This window comes from Dipodomys merriami, unplaced genomic scaffold (assembly GCF_024711535.1).
Source record: "Dipodomys merriami isolate MVZ:Mamm:240054 unplaced genomic scaffold, mDipMer1.0.p SCAF_37, whole genome shotgun sequence".
Classification (NCBI taxonomy): domain Eukaryota; kingdom Metazoa; phylum Chordata; class Mammalia; order Rodentia; family Heteromyidae; genus Dipodomys; species Dipodomys merriami.
In genome coordinates, this window is record NW_027205270.1 from 12,685,350 (window position 1) to 12,702,407 (window position 17,058).

Genomic DNA, 17,058 nt, shown 5'->3' on the forward strand with positions numbered 1-17,058 from the left:
AGAGTCTCATGGACTTTTCTGCCTAACTGGCCTGGAACCATGATCCTTAGATCTCAAAGTTCCTAACTTCTTTACAAATGATGGTAAAAGAGAAGCCTCTACTTTGCTAGAGCTATAAACACTCATACTTCCTATCTCTGAAACTATGGTTAGGAGAAGAATAATGAGTAAACATTAGCGTCAGGGGCTTAGTGGAGGCTTCAGACCAGTATGCAGGAACAAGCAGCAAATGCAGGAGTTGGGGGAGGGGGTGACTGAAGAGAGAGAGAGGACACATCCTTCCTTTGGATTCAGAAACTTGAGGAGATTTGGCTGGGCCAAGTCCAGAAACAGATACTAGGTATAGTGGTTCACGTCTATCATCCCAGAACTTGTGAGTCCAAGGCAGGAGGATCACAGGTTCTAGGTCAGTCTGATTAAGGTAAAAACAGCACAAGTGCATTTAAATAGAAGAGATACCTGAATCCACGTGACTTGTAGTACTGATTCAGATCTGAGATGTTGTTTAAATGATTGCATGTGGCACTTAGGCTTCCACTATATAAGGTGTATTGGTTAGATGCTGGTGGCTCATGCCTCCAATCCTAACTACTCAGGAGTCTAAGATCTGAGGATCTTGATTTAAAACCAGAACAGGTAGGAAACTCCATGAAACTCCTGTCTGGTTAACCACCAAAAAGCAGAGCTGTAGCTCAAGTGGTAAAGGCCCAGCCTTGAGCAAAAAACTAAGGGACAGTACCCAGGTCCTGAGTTCAAGGCCCAGTCCTGGCTAAATAAATAAGAAGAAAGAAAGAAAAGCACACCTCTGTCTTGCATTTGACTTTATACTCTGAATGGATGCTGCTTCTGTAAGTTTTAGTTTCTCTATCTTGCATAATGAACAGGGACTTAATGCTTAACCAGGAATTCATTAACTAAATTCTTTAATTAAATTTAATTAAATTCATTAATTAAATTCATTAATTAAATTCTTCTATGAGATAAATCAATATGCTTTCAAAATGATGTGAAAACTTGTTGGTATTATCTAAGTATTTGACAGGCAATATGCTATTGACAAGCAAATTTTAGGGCCTAAAACTTATTAGGTAGCTGCTCTACCACTTTGGCCATGCCTCTAGTCTGTCTCTAGCTTTTTTGTTATTTCAGCTGTTTGAAAATACCACACTCCCAAAAGCTCTCTCAGAGCATATCTGTATTCTAATTCTATATTCACACCACAGGTCTTTTCACTGTTGTTACTATGGTATTGGTCATGAATGGTTACATTTGTTATTGTTTGTATCATTTTCCTAAACCAATCTTAAGAATTACAGATATATAAGACAACCATATGTTGTAAAGTGCAAATCTAACAAGAACTTGGTGGTGAACATGCTGTTACTTTCATACTGCCTGGTCAATACAACCTTCCTTGCATACATCCACATCAACCACACTACTATCAATTAGGCATTTTCACTTAATATTTAAAAAAATAATTATATGCATATGGTTTATGAAATACATACAAATTAGATGTATGTGTAGGTAAACCACCTTTCTAATCAGCCTCAAGAGAACTATTTTCCGTTAGCATGGGGCTTGAACTCTGGGCCTGTCCTCTTCAGCTCAAGGGCGAGCACCCTACTGCTTGAGCCACAGCGCCATTTCCGGTTTTCTAGTGGTTTATTGGAGATAAGAGTCTCACGGACTATCCTGCCCGGGCTGCCTTTGAACCGAGATCCTCAGATCTCAGCCTCCTGAGTAGCCAGAATTACAGGTGTGAGTCAACGGCGCCCTGCGCCCTGCTCCCTTAGCAATTTTTAAAACCACATATAGGTAATTCCTGTCTTTCCCTCCCAGTTTATTTTCTGAACAACGCTGCCACCTAGTGGGAGACAGTTACAAGTAACTAATAAAGCATTTAGGCACGATAACCTAGATTTCTGAGTGTAACCAGTTTCTTATTTTGTGTGAGTTTGCCATCCTCTAAAGAGGCCAAACTCAACAGCATATAGGCAGTCAGAACATCATAGTACTACTGCCTGTTGAAAATGGCTATAAATGGTGTAAATTGATGTAAATTAACAATTGATAGGTGAAGCCTGGTAAGGTGATGCGTGCCATGATCCCAGCATTTGAAAGGCTGAATCTGGAAAGGATTTTGAATTCTACATAGTGAGACTGCCTTTACAGAAAAATACCAAGGGTCGGGGCAGGAGATGGGATTATGGTAGAAATGAGTTTGTTCAAAGTGTACAGTATGCATGTACAGAAATACCTCAACAAAACCCACTGACTACAAAATATAAACTGATTCAAAAGTAAAAGCATGGCTCAAGGTGTAGAGTGCCAGCTTGGAAAGGAAACTCCATTATTGTCAATAATAAAAACATTTACTAAAAGATAAAATTTAATTAAAAGATTGGGAGGGGGAGGGGAATGTGGCTTAGTGGTAGAGTGCTTGCCTAGCATGCATGAAGCCCTGAGTTTGATTCCTCAGTACCATAAACAGAAAAGTCCAGAAGTGACGCTGTGGCTCAAGTGGTAGAGTGCTAGCCTTGAGCCAAAGAAACCCAAGGACAGTGCCCAGTCCCTGAGTTCAAGCTCCAGGACTGGAAAAAATAAAAATAAAAGATTAGGAGGGCACAGAAGTGGAAAGACAAAGGGTGAACAGATGCAGAAGTGGTGCTCACTAGATTCTATGTTGAAAATGAACCATGACACTTGTGGGTGGGTGGGGATGGGAGGGAAAAACAGAGAAGAGCAAGGGAAGGGGTGGTGTAACTATAACCCCTCTACATCACCTTTAATATAATATATAATAATATAATATAATAATAACAATTTTTTAAAAGATGACTAAAAATTGGTGCTGAGGCCAGGGAATCATGAGTTTAAAGCCAGGCTGAGCTATGTAAGAAGTCCAAGAAAAGAAAGAAAATGAGTACAAAATAGGTATAACAGGAGGTAAACCAAAGTGATAATTGAGCTAAATGATGTGACTGTTTTATAAGTATTTTATGGTAAGGGGCTGGGAGGTTGGCTCAGTGGTAGAGCACTTGCTTGCATGCATGAGGCCCTGGGCTCAATTCCTCGGCACCACATAAGCAGAAAAGGCCAGAAGTTGCACAGTCGCTCAAGTGGTAGAGCACTAGCCTTGAGCTGAAGAGCTGAGGGATAGTGCCAGAGCCCAGAGTTCAGCCTGTATGACCGACCAAAAAAAAAAAAAAAGTGACCAAGGACTGATACCCTGGTAGTCAAAAAAAATATTTTATGGTAGAGTTTGTGCTCCCTACTTAAAAAAAAAAATAAAACTTTTACTCATAAGGCGTGTTTTAAATAGTAGATGATAATTACAAGTAAAAATTGAAAATATAGAAAAAGAAACAAAATCACTCATCATTAGACTTAAAATATTAGACTGCTTACATTCTGGTGTGCTTCTAGTTAGTCTTTAAAAAATTGTCATTTGTATATTTATGTGCTCTGTGTCACTTTATCACCTTCACTTTGGTAATAGTCTTTCTGCCTAAAGGATAAAAAGCACCCTTTAGATGAGGCTTTTTGTAGAAACCCATATATATTATTCAGATGCATTTTTTTTTTTAGAAATCTGATCTACAGAGGCCAGGTGCCTGTAGTTCACACCTGTAACCCTAGCTACTCAGGAAGCTGAGATCTGAAGATCGCAGTTCAAAGACAGCCAGGCAGGAAAGTCTGTGAGACTCTTATCTCCAATTAATCACCAGAAAACTGGAAGTGACGCTGTGGCTCAAGTGGTAGAGTGCTCGCCTTGAGCTGAAGAGCTGAGGCACAGTGCCCAGGCCCAGAGTTCAAGCTCTACAACTGAACAAAGAAAAGAAAAACATCTGATCTACACATTATTTTTTATAGTCCTAGTGTACTGGCCTCAGCCTCTAAATTTCAGCTGTTTGGGAAGCAGAAGCAGGAGGATCCCAAGGTCATAACCAGCCCAAGCAAGGTTAGGAAAACCTTGTCTTACAAACTAAAAATGAAAGGTCTAAGAGCATAGCTCAAGTGGCAGAGCCCTTGGCTAGCATATAGAAGAAACCTTGGATTCAATCCCCAATCTTAAGGGATAAATGATTTCTTCTACTTTCATTTCTGTTGTATGTTTTTTTTTTTTTGGGGGGGGGGTCCGGTCGTGGGGCCTGAACTCTGGGCTTGGGTGCTGTCCCTCAGCTCTTCAGCTCAAGGCTAGCGCTCTAGCCACAGCGCCACTTCCGGCTTTTTTTTTTTTCTTATGTGGTGCTGAGGAATCGAACCCAGGGCCTCATGCATGCAAGGCAAGCGCTCTACCACTGAGCCAACTTCCCAGCCCTCTGTTGTATGTTTTTGTATGAAGACATCATCAACAGCCAGAAAATAAACAGGTGGAAACAGTAAGACAAAAAAAATTTACAATTTTTATGGTATATCCACTGAGCCTACCTGCATGAGATGATAGGAAATTGCCCAAGTGAAGTCCATCTCTACCAGTAGAGCTAACCTAGCAATTGTGATATTAAGGGTCTGGTTTTCTAGTGCTCATTTCTGTGCAATCTGTGAAAAATGCAACAAGACCATCGTCATCACAGGCACCTCCAGGAAGTATGCCAATCAACGTTAGCATTATAAGTTCCAAATAAAAGGAAAGAAAGAAAGGGCTGGTAGAATCTACAGTGAAATATTCAAACAGGAACATGGGTGTTTGGAGTCCTGGCCCTTTTAAACAAATCTCGTCTGTCTTCATCCAACTTGGAATTCATTTCTTAGATGTTCTACCTATGTTGACTCAACAGTAAGGATGTTTATCACACAGTGACAGGAGAGATGGGAGAATGATGTAAGGGGTGACATTTGGTACTCACGAACTGACATGTTGAGACTCCTTTGAACAACTACTGAAGGATAATTTAAACATGAGAAATAAAAACAGCTGGTGCTGGTGGCTCACAACTATAATCCTAGCTACTCAGGAGGCTGAGATCTGAGGATTGTGGTTCAAAGCCCAGCCCAGGCAGAAAAGTCTATATGGCTCTTATCTCCAATTAAACATCAGAAAACAGGAAGTGGAGCTGAGGCTCACAGTGTTAGAGTGCTAGCAAAAAAGTGCTCAGGACTGACAAACAAAAATACAAAAATTTTTAGAAAGTGACATTTTATGCAACACCCACACTGGAAATATGGCATCACGCACAATGTCTGCTCCTTATGAAACCTGGCAAGAAGCTCTAATTGCCCCCTATCATAGAGACAAGGAAACCAAGCCCAGAAGACTTAAAGGACTTCATGTGGCAAGTAAATGGCAAGGCTGGGGCTCCTCTCTGCTCTGTGGGGGTGCAACCAAACCAGTATTTTGCTTTTCTTTTTTTAATTGTGAAAATACTGTACAGAGGGGTTACAATTACATGGGCAAGATAATGAGTACATTTCTTATAAAGCATTGTAGCCTCCTCCTGCTTTTTTTTTTTTCTTCTCTCTCTCCACTACCTCCTTCCCTTGAGCCCAAAACATCTGTTGAGCCAGAATATTTGGTGGCACCCAGGAGGCTGGGGCATGAGGATTGTGAGTTCAAGGCTGACCAGTTCTGTAGCAAGCCTGTCTGGAATAGAATAGAATAGAACAGAACAGAATAGAAATTGGTTTACCAATTCTAAGTTATACAGGCTTTTAGTATCTCTGATAGGAAGATACATCATGAAATCCAATGTTTCTTCCTAGTTTTATAAAATTTTTGTTCCCATCCAGTGTTGCTGGTTGTAACAAATATAGGAATTGGTCAGCCAGGTGACTTGCTTCAGAGAGAATGGAAAGCGCCCTTGGTGAAGAAAGTACAATGGTGGTAACAGGTTGTATAAAGTCTGCCAGGTTACCCTCTGCTCTATCTGCTGTCTCAGATCTCCATCCTGAACCCATCCTTTCAGAGGGGTTGATTACCAGTGTGTGTTGAGCTCTTCAAGTTCAGAACCAAACACAGAACAGTTGAGAAGCAAACACGTTAGCACTGCGTGGTGGTGGTGAGGGGAAGGCCAGTAGGGGCCTGGAGAAAGTCTATGGGAGGATGGAGAACCCACCCTCTAATCCCCTCACTTACTTCTCCCCCAGGTTGCTGTGAGGACTGGCTGGATGGTGCATGGAAAATACCTGACGCACATTCCACTCAGTAAATCACAGCTGATTGTACTCCCCACCCCTCTGGACCTGTTCCTAGTGTCTCCTCTCTGTCTTTCAGTCTAACAAAGTTCCCGTTGTCCAGCACGCACATCACATGCACCCGTTGACACCCCTCATCACCTACAGCAACGACCACTTCTCCCCTGGCTCCCCTCCTACACACCTCTCCCCAGAGATCGATCCAAAGACAGGTGAGTCTCCACGCAGGCAGTGTTCCCATGAGATGGAAGAACTTGGGGGGAGGGTAAGAGAACATAAAAGCCCTTAAATGAGGCATACCTAAGTTCAGATCATGCATTTGAATCTCCACCAGGTTCATGGCCTTCCACACGTGAGCCTTGTGGTTTTCTCATGTGCCCCTCCTGCCCCTTCTACAGCAGCGTCATCAGGATTGAAGCAAATGAAAGAGCTGAGAGCCAGTGGCTCATGCCTGCAATCCTAGTTACTCAAGGGGCTTAGATCAAGGGATCAGGATTCAAAGCAAGACTATCCAGAGTTTCTCTATGAATGAGGGAAATTGCCCTCTTCTAGGGGCTTCCTGACCCTCTTATAAGATGCTCATTCCTGTCTCACAGACAGCTCTCTGGAGGTACTTAGGCCCACATAGGTGGAATCTGAGTAGCTAGAGAGAAGATAGATTTGTCTTTCCTCCCTGGCTATAACGTTGGGGATGGAAGGAGAGAGCCCTCCAGACTCCAGAACCCCTCGGGAGAAGGAGAAAGAAGCTCCCATTTGTGGTGAAGTTACTATGTTTGGGTGAGTGTGCAGCTGACACCTCTCTCTTTGGAAGCAGGAATCCCTCGGCCCCCTCACCCGTCTGAGCTGTCACCATATTACCCACTATCTCCTGGAGCTGTTGGACAGATCCCCCATCCTCTCGGCTGGCTTGTCCCACAGTAAGGAAACTGCTATCTTTCTCACCCTCGTTCCTCCCTGCTCTCACCCTGCACAGCTCGCTCCTGACTTTTCCACCTTCCAGCCCCTGTTTCTCAGCCCCTCTCCATCCCAACCCTGAACTTCCCAATGTCTGGCCCTCACAGGCAAGGACAGCCCATGTACTCCCTCCCTCCTGGTGGCTTCCGGCACCCTTACCCTGCCCTTGCCATGAACGCCTCAATGTCCAGGTGAGTCCCAGGGCTGGACTATGAAACCACCTTTTTCTTGTCAGTTAGTGAAAAAGCACAGTGCTCCCCTCCTCTGCCCCTGCTTATCAGGGACATCTCGTGCCCCATGCTTCCTTCCTTGTGGGGTAGAGTGGAAACCACTGGATCATTCATTTCTCCTTTCTCCAGACAAGAACTTCAGTCTTTGCCCTTTATCCTGACACCACATCCACCACAAAGGCCAGGCTTTGTGGCATGAATATTTTGAGTATGACACTAAAGCCAGAGACAAGGAGAAAAGATACTTTTCCCTGAAATGAGTGGGCAGAGCAGATGGGAAAGGGGATCTTGTGTCTTGGGGGTGGCTCCACCTGAGAATGGAATCTCCAGTGTCACCCGTGACCCAAACTCTGCCTGGCTCCTGTCCCTCTGGCCCTGTGCACCTTTTGTGGTTTTCATTGTCTCCATGCTTCCAGTGCCAGATCTGGGAGCCTCATGTACTGTGGGGAGGAAGCATGTGGCGAGGTGTTCCCCACACCTGAGACTCTGCCAGGGCAAAGGTATCTGCGTGTTTGTGTGTCTCTCTGTTGTAATCTGTCTCCATTTGACATACAGCCTGGTCTCCAGTCGCTTCTCCCCTCACATGGTGGCTCCTGCCCATCCCGGCCTGCCCACCTCAGGGATCCCCCACCCAGCCATCGTCTCCCCCATTGTCAAACAGGAGCCAGCACCCCCCAGCCTGAGCCCCGCGGTGAGCGCGTAAGTAAGAGGCCGGGTCGCGGGGACGGAATGACATAGGCAGCACTGACCAGTCTCTGAGCTGCAAATGCCATTTGTTTTTCTCTCCTGGTGGCACTTGGCAAGCAGGCCACAGCTTCCCTCCACCTCTCCTGCCCCTCAATGTGTGTTCATTCCTCCCCTTGCCCCCTCCCCCGGCTCCTTTTCTTTTTGTACTGGTCCTAGGGCTTGAACTCAGGGCCTTTTGCTCTCATTTGGCTTTTCTAGTCAAGTCTATAGCTTTTGCCACTTGAGCTGTTACACCTCAGGTTCATTGAAGATAAAAGTCTCATGGACTTTTATGACTTATGACCAGGCTGGCTTTGAACTTTGTGAGTAACTAGGATTACACGCATGAGCCCCTAACATGCAGCCCCCTTTTGCCTTCCTGTAGCCCCATCTTTACAGGGACTTAGTGTCTCTGTTCGCACTGTAAGAAAAACTTCACAGTTGTGTCCTTGAGGCTGAAAGAGAACCTGAGACCACTTTTCGTTTCTGTCCTCTCCTTATCATCTCACAAAAAAGTGAGGCCGGGAAAGGATAACGTTTCTCTCAAGGCCAGGAAAGTCCTCTTACCCAGAGGCACCCAATGGGCCCCCACCCCATTTCCTCCTAGCTGCCAGTTTTTGGAAGAGTTCCTCTCAGTGTGCTCTCTGATAGGAAATGACTAGGTAGGTCTTCAAAGGCTATGGCATGGGGGTGATTCGGAGCATGGGAACTCCATGAGGAAGATGCTCATTTGGGGAAAGCAGTCATGGGCTGCCCAAATTAGTGGCCAAGCCTGTCATAATTGGCCCGCTTCTTTGAGGAGAGGCCGGGATAGGGAAGTGGGTAAGAGCTGCCCTATGCTGACCTATGCCATGTGCCTCCCCAGGAAATCCCCCGTCACCGTGAAGAAGGAGGAGGAGAAGAAGCCACATGTGAAGAAGCCTCTGAATGCCTTCATGTTGTATATGAAGGAGATGAGGGCCAAGGTGGTGGCTGAGTGCACCCTGAAGGAAAGTGCGGCCATTAACCAAATCCTGGGAAGAAAAGTAAGTCCCTCCCTTGCCCCCACTGCCCTGCAGGGGTCTGCCTCTTGCCCTGATGGCTCTATATATCTGTTCTCTCTCTCTCTCAGTGGCACAATCTGTCTCGAGAAGAGCAGGCCAAATACTACGAGCTGGCCCGGAAGGAGCGGCAGCTTCATTCCCAACTCTACCCAACCTGGTCAGCGCGGGACAATTATGTGAGTGTCAATGCCAGGCAGGGGGACACTCAGGCCCCAAGAGCTACATCTGAAAGAGGCAGAGGGCAGAACAAAGCTGTGCTTGTTCGTTGAAAGGACTCAAGATAGCCTGAGGGTAGACTTCAGTTGTGCCCTGTGTAGGCACTGGTGGCTTATGCCTATAATCCAAACTACTTAGGAGGTTGAGATCTGAGGATTAAGGTTCAAAGCCACTCAAGCAGGAAAGTCCACGAGACTTTTATCTCCAGTTACTAAAAGCAGCCAGAAGTATAGTTGTGGCTCAAACAGAAGCTAGCCTTGAGCACAAAAGCTCAGGGACAATGTCTAGGACCTGACTTCAAACCCCAGGAGTAGCACGCATGCGCGCGCTCGCGCACGCACGCACGCACACACACACACACACACACAAAGTTGTGCCTTTCCCAGTTGAGATGGTTCCCTAACACTTGGTACAGTGCTGACTCCCAAGTAATAGGATCTCTAGACACAGGCTCTACCCTGAGGCTCAAAGACCAATGTGCAAGCCTCAAGAACCCATCTGTGCAGGGCACTGGTGGCTCACGCCTATAATCCTAGCTACTTAGGAGGCTGAGATCTGAGGATCATGGTTCAAAGCCAGCCCGGGCAGGGAAATCTGTGAGAATCTTATCTCCAGCTAACCGTCAGAAAACCAGAAGTGGCCCTGTGGCTCAAGTGGTAGAGCACTAGCCTTGAGCTGAAGAGCTGAGGGACAGCGCCCAGGCCCAGAGTTCAAGTCTCAGGACCAAAAAAAAAAACCAATCATCTATAAACTCCCTGAGACTAGGCAGATTTTTGTATGTACATTCATATTTTTTTTCTAATAAGAGGATACATAGATGCATCAGTTTGAGGACTAGAGGCTCCTCAAAAATGATCAGGAGCCACTGTTCTAGGGGGAAGAAATGAAAGAAAATAGCCTGCATCCAGGTGTGGCAGTACATACCTGTAATCTCAGCACTTAAGCAGAGGGTCTTGAGTTTGCAGTCACAGCAAGACTATACATAAGTAAGCCCTCCTCCCTCCCCAACCCCACCCCACCCCTAAAGAAGAAAAAAGAAAGTAAAGGAAAACCATCCTAAAGGCCTTCCAAGAAGGAAGTTCCTCTCTGACCAGCTGGTGTTACCAATTCCTATGGCCATTTGTTTTTCAGGGTAAGAAAAAGAAGAGGAAGCGAGAGAAGCAACTGTCACAGACACAGTCGCAGCAGCAAGTCCAAGAGGCAGAGGGTAAGCCCAGGGGCCCAGACCTCTACTTCCCTCTCTCCTGTCTCAGCTACACCGGCCTCTATGGATTCTCTGACTGCTTCAGTGCTGCCTCAGAGGGGAGTGCTCCTCAGCTGTACTCAGTAGGGGTCGCTGCGGCCCGCCTTTTTAGAGATGATCAATTAAGGGGCTTGGAAGCTAGGGACATTGCTAATGTGGTGAGCATTTGCTTCATGTGTGTGAAGTTTCAGGTTCAGTCTCTAGCATGCACACATGCGTGCGCGTGCACACGCGCGCACACACGCACACACACACACACGCACACACACGCCCAGAGAAATTCAGAGACCTTGCCAGTTATTCTGCTTCTCTTGAACCTTTTCTCTTCAAAGTACAAGCACTTAGTTCAGTTGAATTACATCTTAAGGGTAAGGTTTTAGAATGACTGCCTAAGATAAAAATGGGTTGTGTCCACAGGAAAGTGGCATGTTTGAAATGTACAGACCTCCTATTGGTGGATTCAGTTGAGTAAGATTTTCCTCTAATGTTTCTTTGGTTGAACACCAAAAGAAAAAGAAAAATAGTTTACTTTGGTTTAGGAGTCACTTTGTGCCAAAAATTTATTTTATTTTATTTTTGGTTGGTCATGGGGTTTGAACTCAAGGCCTGGGTGCTGTCCCTGAGCTCCTTTTGCTCAAGGCTAGTGCTCTACTCTTGGAGCCACAGTGCCACTTTCAATTTTCTGGTGGTTACGTGGAGATAAGTGGGCTCATGGATTTTCCTGCACCCAGCTTCGATACTATCTCTTGATTACAGAATCTCCTCTAGCACAGAGATGCTCACACTGTGACAGGTATACAGGTCACGTCCCACATCTCATGCTCACACCAGGACACATATGTGACTACTTACCCCATACGCAATACATTCCATCTTCCCTGACTGTACCATAAACCAAAGATTTTAAAGCACATTGTACGAGATTCAAGTCCCCCATAGAAAATGGCATTGTTTTTGTATTTAAACTACACACACACTCCTGCATCCTTTAAATCATCTTTAGATGCCTTATAACACCACATAAAATGTAAGTGCTGTGTACATTGTTGTTATACTCTGTTGTTCAGAGAAAAATGACAACAGAAAAAAGAATTATATATTTCGTACAGGTGCAGTTATTTTTTTCTGAATCTTTTCCATCCACCATTGGTTAAATCCACAGATGTGGAAGCCATGGATATGAAGGGCCAATTCTGCATGAATATAGCCTGGGCTCTGACTCTTGTCTCTGCTCTTCCCAGTACTACTTGTGGCTTACTTTCTGGTGTTTCTTTTTCCTAGGTGCTCTGGCCTCCAAGAGCAAGAAGCCATGTGTTCAGTACCTGCCCCCTGAGAAGTCTTGCGACAGCCCTGCCTCTTCCCATGGCAGCATGCTAGACTCCCCTGCTACCCCCTCTGCCGCCTTAGCCTCACCAGCTGCACCAGCTGCCACTCACTCAGAGCAAGCTCAGCCCCTCTCCCTTACCACCAAGCCAGAGACACGGGCCCAGCTGGCTCTCCACTCAGCTGCCTTCCTGTCAGCTAAGGCTGCAGCCACTTCGTCCAGCCAGATGGGTAGCCAGCCTCCTCTCCTTTCCCGACCCCTTCCTCTAGGGTCCATGCCCACCGCTCTGCTCACCTCTCCCCCTTCCTTCCCAGCCACACTCCATGCCCACCAGGCTCTCCCTGTGCTACAGGCCCAGCCCCTTTCCTTGGTCACCAAGTCTGCCCACTAAGCCGCCCCCCCCTCCCCACTTCCCACTCCCAATCTATGCAGGCTGTCACGTGACTCATTGAGTAGTAATCATTCAGAAGAAGAAAAAAAAAGGAAACTTTATTGGTCAATATTTGACCACTCTGGACTGTTTTGTAAAGTGACTGGTAACAAACAGCGCTTTACATTTTGTAGATGTAACCAGTAGCTGATCTTCAGGCTTTTTTTTTTTTTTAAATAAAAAAAAACAAAAACAAAAGCAAAAAAAAAAAACCAAAAAACGAAAAAAAACCTTTACAAGAAAGAGAACTGAAAAGTAGTGTGTTATTCTCCCTGTGTGTGCTGTGGTGGACGTATCTGGGCAGGAGACACCTTCTCTCTACCTCTCTACTATCTGCCCTTCTCTCTCCTCTTCAGTCCCTGCCTGTCTGAGCTTTGGTGTTCAGGGTCACTAGAGCCTGAAGCTCTCGCCTGGTGCCTCCTCATCTGAATCCATTCCTGTTCCCCAGCCTGTTCTTACCATGTGCTCAACACCATGGGCTCTTCCCCTTTTGTCCTCTGCCCAGTGTAAGGCTGTGACCATGTGTGATGACACCTTGGCCTGATTGCTTTCCACCAGCATCCCTTCTCCCTTGGTAGGCCCATACTGGCCAACCTCCAATTCATGCTGGAGAAATAGGTCCCCTGAAATGGTTCCCCCACCCCCATATTTAAAGGGACTCAAGGTGCCTGTCATTTCCTCCATGAAGAAGTCAGTGTTCCTCTCTCACTTACCAGTTGAGACCTTCCTGCTCACAGCCTCAGAGTGACAGGCAAGACCTGGACCCAGGGTCTGGCTCCTGTCACCTGAGTCTGTGCCAGCACAATCTGCCAAAGTTTCTAAGACCCTCTGCCCTCTCCCCAACACTTCACGTGCTTCTGTGTGTATTTCATTTTTGTTTTTAATGGTTTTTTGGAGCAATTTAAATTCCCAATTGTTTATTTTCACAAAAGAAAATAAAAATGCAGTTGTAAGACTTCTTTGCTGGATGTTTCTTCAGTCTTTTGGTTGAGTCGAGCTACCTTCTTCATACTAAGCCCTGTGTATGATTTTTTTTTGCACCCCACCTGTTGGAGGGGATATATCAAATATGTCCTGCAAGGGTTAGGGTTAATGTTAGGACACCAACCAGGAAATCTGTTTTACAATGGATTTATATCAGCTTGCCACCTAGGATCCTTTTGTTTATGCTTTTGACATCCATTTGTCTTCTAATTGTCAAGATCTGTCAATCCTTTGTGTGATTTCTGCTAGCTGACTCTGCAACTAAAACTTAGTATAACCACTTTATTGAGATATGTTATGATTTACCCATTTAAAATAGTGCTCAGGGCTGGGGGTATGGCTCAGAGGAAAAACACTTGCCTGGATTTGCATCCTCCCGCCCCCCCCCCCTCGCACGCGCGAGCACACACACACACACACACACACACACACACACATATACAAAATGGGGAACCATTTCAGTAACTTTTAGTTTGTTGAGCTGTGTACCTGTTATCACAGCCAATTGTAGAATATGTCCATTGTCTTGAAACTCTACATTATGTGGTCAGACTTCTTTCCTTCAAGTTCATCCATGTTGTATGATGTCAGTATTTCACTTCTTTCACAGCACTAAAATATATGTAACAAAGTCTGTCATGTTAAGCTGAGTACTGCGGCTAACAGCCTATAATCCTAGCTACTCAGGAGAATCACAGTTCAAAACCAGCCTACACAGAAAAGTCTGTGAGACCTTTATCTCCAATTATCCCCCAAAAAGCTAGAAGTGGAGCTGTGACTCAAGTGGTAGAACACCAGCCTTGAGTGAAAAAGCCAAGGCATAGCACAAGGCCCAGTACTGGTGCATGTACACATGCACACACACACTATTTTAACTATTTTTAACTGGCATTAAGTATAACTATAATGTTGAGCAACCATGACCATTGTCAGTTTCTAGCACTCTTTCATCATTCTAAACAGAAACTGTACCCATTAAACAAAATTCACCATTTTCCTCCTTCTAGCCTCACCACTTGATTCTTCTTTCAGTGTCTTGAATCTGTTTACTATAGGTACTTCATGTAAGTGGAATCACACACTATGTGTCCTTTTGTGTCTGGTTTATTCTTTTTACAGTACATCTATATTGTACCATGTATCTGAATATATTCCTTTTATAGCTGAATAATATTTCATTGTATGCTGTGATAGATACTTTTGCTAATGAGGTCTTTTATTTATGGTAAGCCTGGGCTTGAACTCAGGGCCGGGGCGCTGTCCTTCAGCTCTTCAGCTCAAGGTGAGCACTCTACCACTTGAGCTACAGCGCCACTTCCGGTTTTCTGTTGGTTTATTGAAAATAGGAGTTTCAAAGTCTTTCCTGCCTGGGCTGGCTTTGAACCATGATCCTCAGATCTCAGCCTCCTGAGTAGCTAGGCGTGAGCCACCAGCGCCCGGCTATCACTGAACTTTTGTGCTCAAGGCTAGTGCTCTACCAATTGAGCCACAGCTCCACTTCCAACTTTTTGCTGGTTAATTGGAGATAAGAGTCTCAGGCATTCCTGCCCCAGCTGGCTTCCATCCATAATCCTCAGATCTCAGCCTCCTGAATAGCTAGGATTACAAGCATGAGCCATCAGTGCCAGGCCAATGAGGTCTAATACAGTGAATGTAAACTCTAGTCCTGCCCAGACAGGGTTCCCAGGAGGTGGTCATGAATGTTCACAGTGTACCTTTCCCAGTGTGCTTCTCCATATCCTGGTGAACATTCTAATGCCTAAGTGTCTGTGATCAGAGGACATGACATGTTGACTAGGTGATCTCAGGAAATATCTATACTGAGAGATGCCCTTGTGGCTCGTCTGACCAATGTGCAGTTTCTCCCTACTATGATAGCAGCTGTCTAAGTGAGTTCTGACCAAGAAGGAGGTTAGGTTTGGGTGAGAGCCCAATATAGTACATGAAACACCAGATCCTAAGGGAAGAGGGCAGCATACCTCTTGGGACCAGCAGAAAAGAGTGGGCCTTTGGGACACTAGTCCTCAACAAAGGGGTGAAGAACAAGAAAGAAACTAAAGGACCCATGGGGCCAAGGCCTTTACTGGGGTCCAGAAGTCACAGACTAAGGGGTGGTCACCTATGCATGTCTGGGTACTCCAGGTGGAAGGTGGGGTGCAAGTTAAATAGATGGAATACCTCTTTAAATCAGACTGTTCAAAAGAGCTATTGTCCTTAATTGCTGTCACACCCTGAACAAACATTATGACCAACTGGATTCCAGTACTGCTGCAATGTTTTTATTACCTGAACTTTGTTTGAGTTGACCACAGGGAAGTAGTCAGCCGGAGATGGTTATATCCGGTTATACCAGGCAGATAACAAAGATGGATTACACTGAGAAATAAGGCAAGGTGGAGCAGTGAAATAGTTGTAAAGAGTGATTGAATTCTGCTTCTAGGATAAGGAAGTTAAACATTCAAAACAACCACAGAGTCAACACAAAGTGGGAATCATTCACTAGTATGTAATATATATATATTTTTTTTAATTTGGTGGTGTTGGGGATTGTACCCAGGTCCCATGCACCCTAAGTGAACGTTCTACCACTGAAATAAGTCTCCAGTGTTTTGTAGTTTGCAGAATAAGATCTTGTACCTCTTTTGTTAAATTTATTCCTACAGGCTTTATTTAATTGGTGTGTGTATGTGTGTGTGTGTGGTGGTTTTTTTTTTGTTTGGATTTGTTTTTGTTTTTGTTTTGGTCTTTCCTATTTTGGAACTGGGGATCAAAACCAAGATGTTGTGCTTGATGCTTTGCCACTGAGCTACATCCCAGACCAGGGCTTTACTTATTTATGCTAGTCCTGGGGCTTGAACTCAGGGCCTACGCACTGTCCCTGAGCTTTTTTACTCACAGCTGGCACTCTACCACTTGAGAGACAGCTCTACTTCTGTTTTTTTTGTTGTTAGAGAGTCTTAAGAACTTTGCTGCCCGGGCTAACTTTGGTCCTCCATGCATTGATCTCAGCCTCCTGAGTAGCTAGGACTACAGGCATAAGCCACCAGCACATGGCTAGGGTTGTGTTCTATTTGATGCTATTAGGCGTAGAATTGCTTCTTGGTTTCATTTTCAGACTGTCCATGACAAAAGCATGGAGATACAACAAGTTTCTAGGCACACTACCACTGAGAGACAGCACTAGCTGATTTTATATGTTGATGTCACATTTTAAAACCTAGTTAAGCAAAATCTTATTATTAATGGATTCCATAGGGTTTTTTTTTTTTTTGTTAGTTTTTTGTCTGAGACCAGGACTTGAACGTGATATCTGAGTATTGTTTTCACTCATTGGTTGGCACTCTACAACCTGAGCCAGGCCTCAACCCCCCCCCCTTTTTGTGTGTGCTGGTCCCAGGCTTGAACTCAGAGCCTGACACTGTCCCTGAGCTTCTTTTACTCAAGGCTAGTGCTCTACCACTTGAGCCACAGTGTCACTTCCTTAGTAGTTTTTTTTTTTTTTTTTTTTTTTTTTTCCTTTTTGCTTATGTGGTACTGAGGAATCGAACCCAGGGCCTCAGGCATGCAAAGCAAGCACTCTACCACTGAGCCACCTTCCCAGCCCTCCTTAGTAGTTTTTATTGGAGGTCTCATGGACTTCCCTGCCAGGGCTGGCTTCTAACCACGATCCTCTGATCTCAGCCTCCTCAGCTAAGATTACAGACATGAGCCTCCAGCATCCAGTACAGGGTTTTATAATGTGCTTTCTCTTCAGGCAACTAGCATAT

General features: G+C 45.1%; 1 protein-coding gene across 1 annotated transcript in view; it reads left to right on the forward strand.

Annotated features, from left to right (window-relative positions):
* Positions 1 to 13,265, forward strand: part of Tcf7l1 (transcription factor 7 like 1) — a 206,805-nt gene extending 193,540 nt beyond the window's left edge. Inside the window, exons 6-13 of the mRNA XM_069988914.1 lie at positions 6,221 to 6,353; positions 6,956 to 7,058; positions 7,203 to 7,286; positions 7,881 to 8,024; positions 8,917 to 9,076; positions 9,163 to 9,270; positions 10,442 to 10,517; positions 11,835 to 13,265. Of these exons, the coding sequence (XP_069845015.1) occupies positions 6,221 to 6,353; positions 6,956 to 7,058; positions 7,203 to 7,286; positions 7,881 to 8,024; positions 8,917 to 9,076; positions 9,163 to 9,270; positions 10,442 to 10,517; positions 11,835 to 12,268 (1,242 nt within the window). The 3' untranslated portion in view covers positions 12,269 to 13,265. The remainder of the gene's footprint in view (positions 1 to 6,220; positions 6,354 to 6,955; positions 7,059 to 7,202; positions 7,287 to 7,880; positions 8,025 to 8,916; positions 9,077 to 9,162; positions 9,271 to 10,441; positions 10,518 to 11,834) is intronic.
* Positions 13,266 to 17,058: the final 3,793 nt, after the last annotated feature.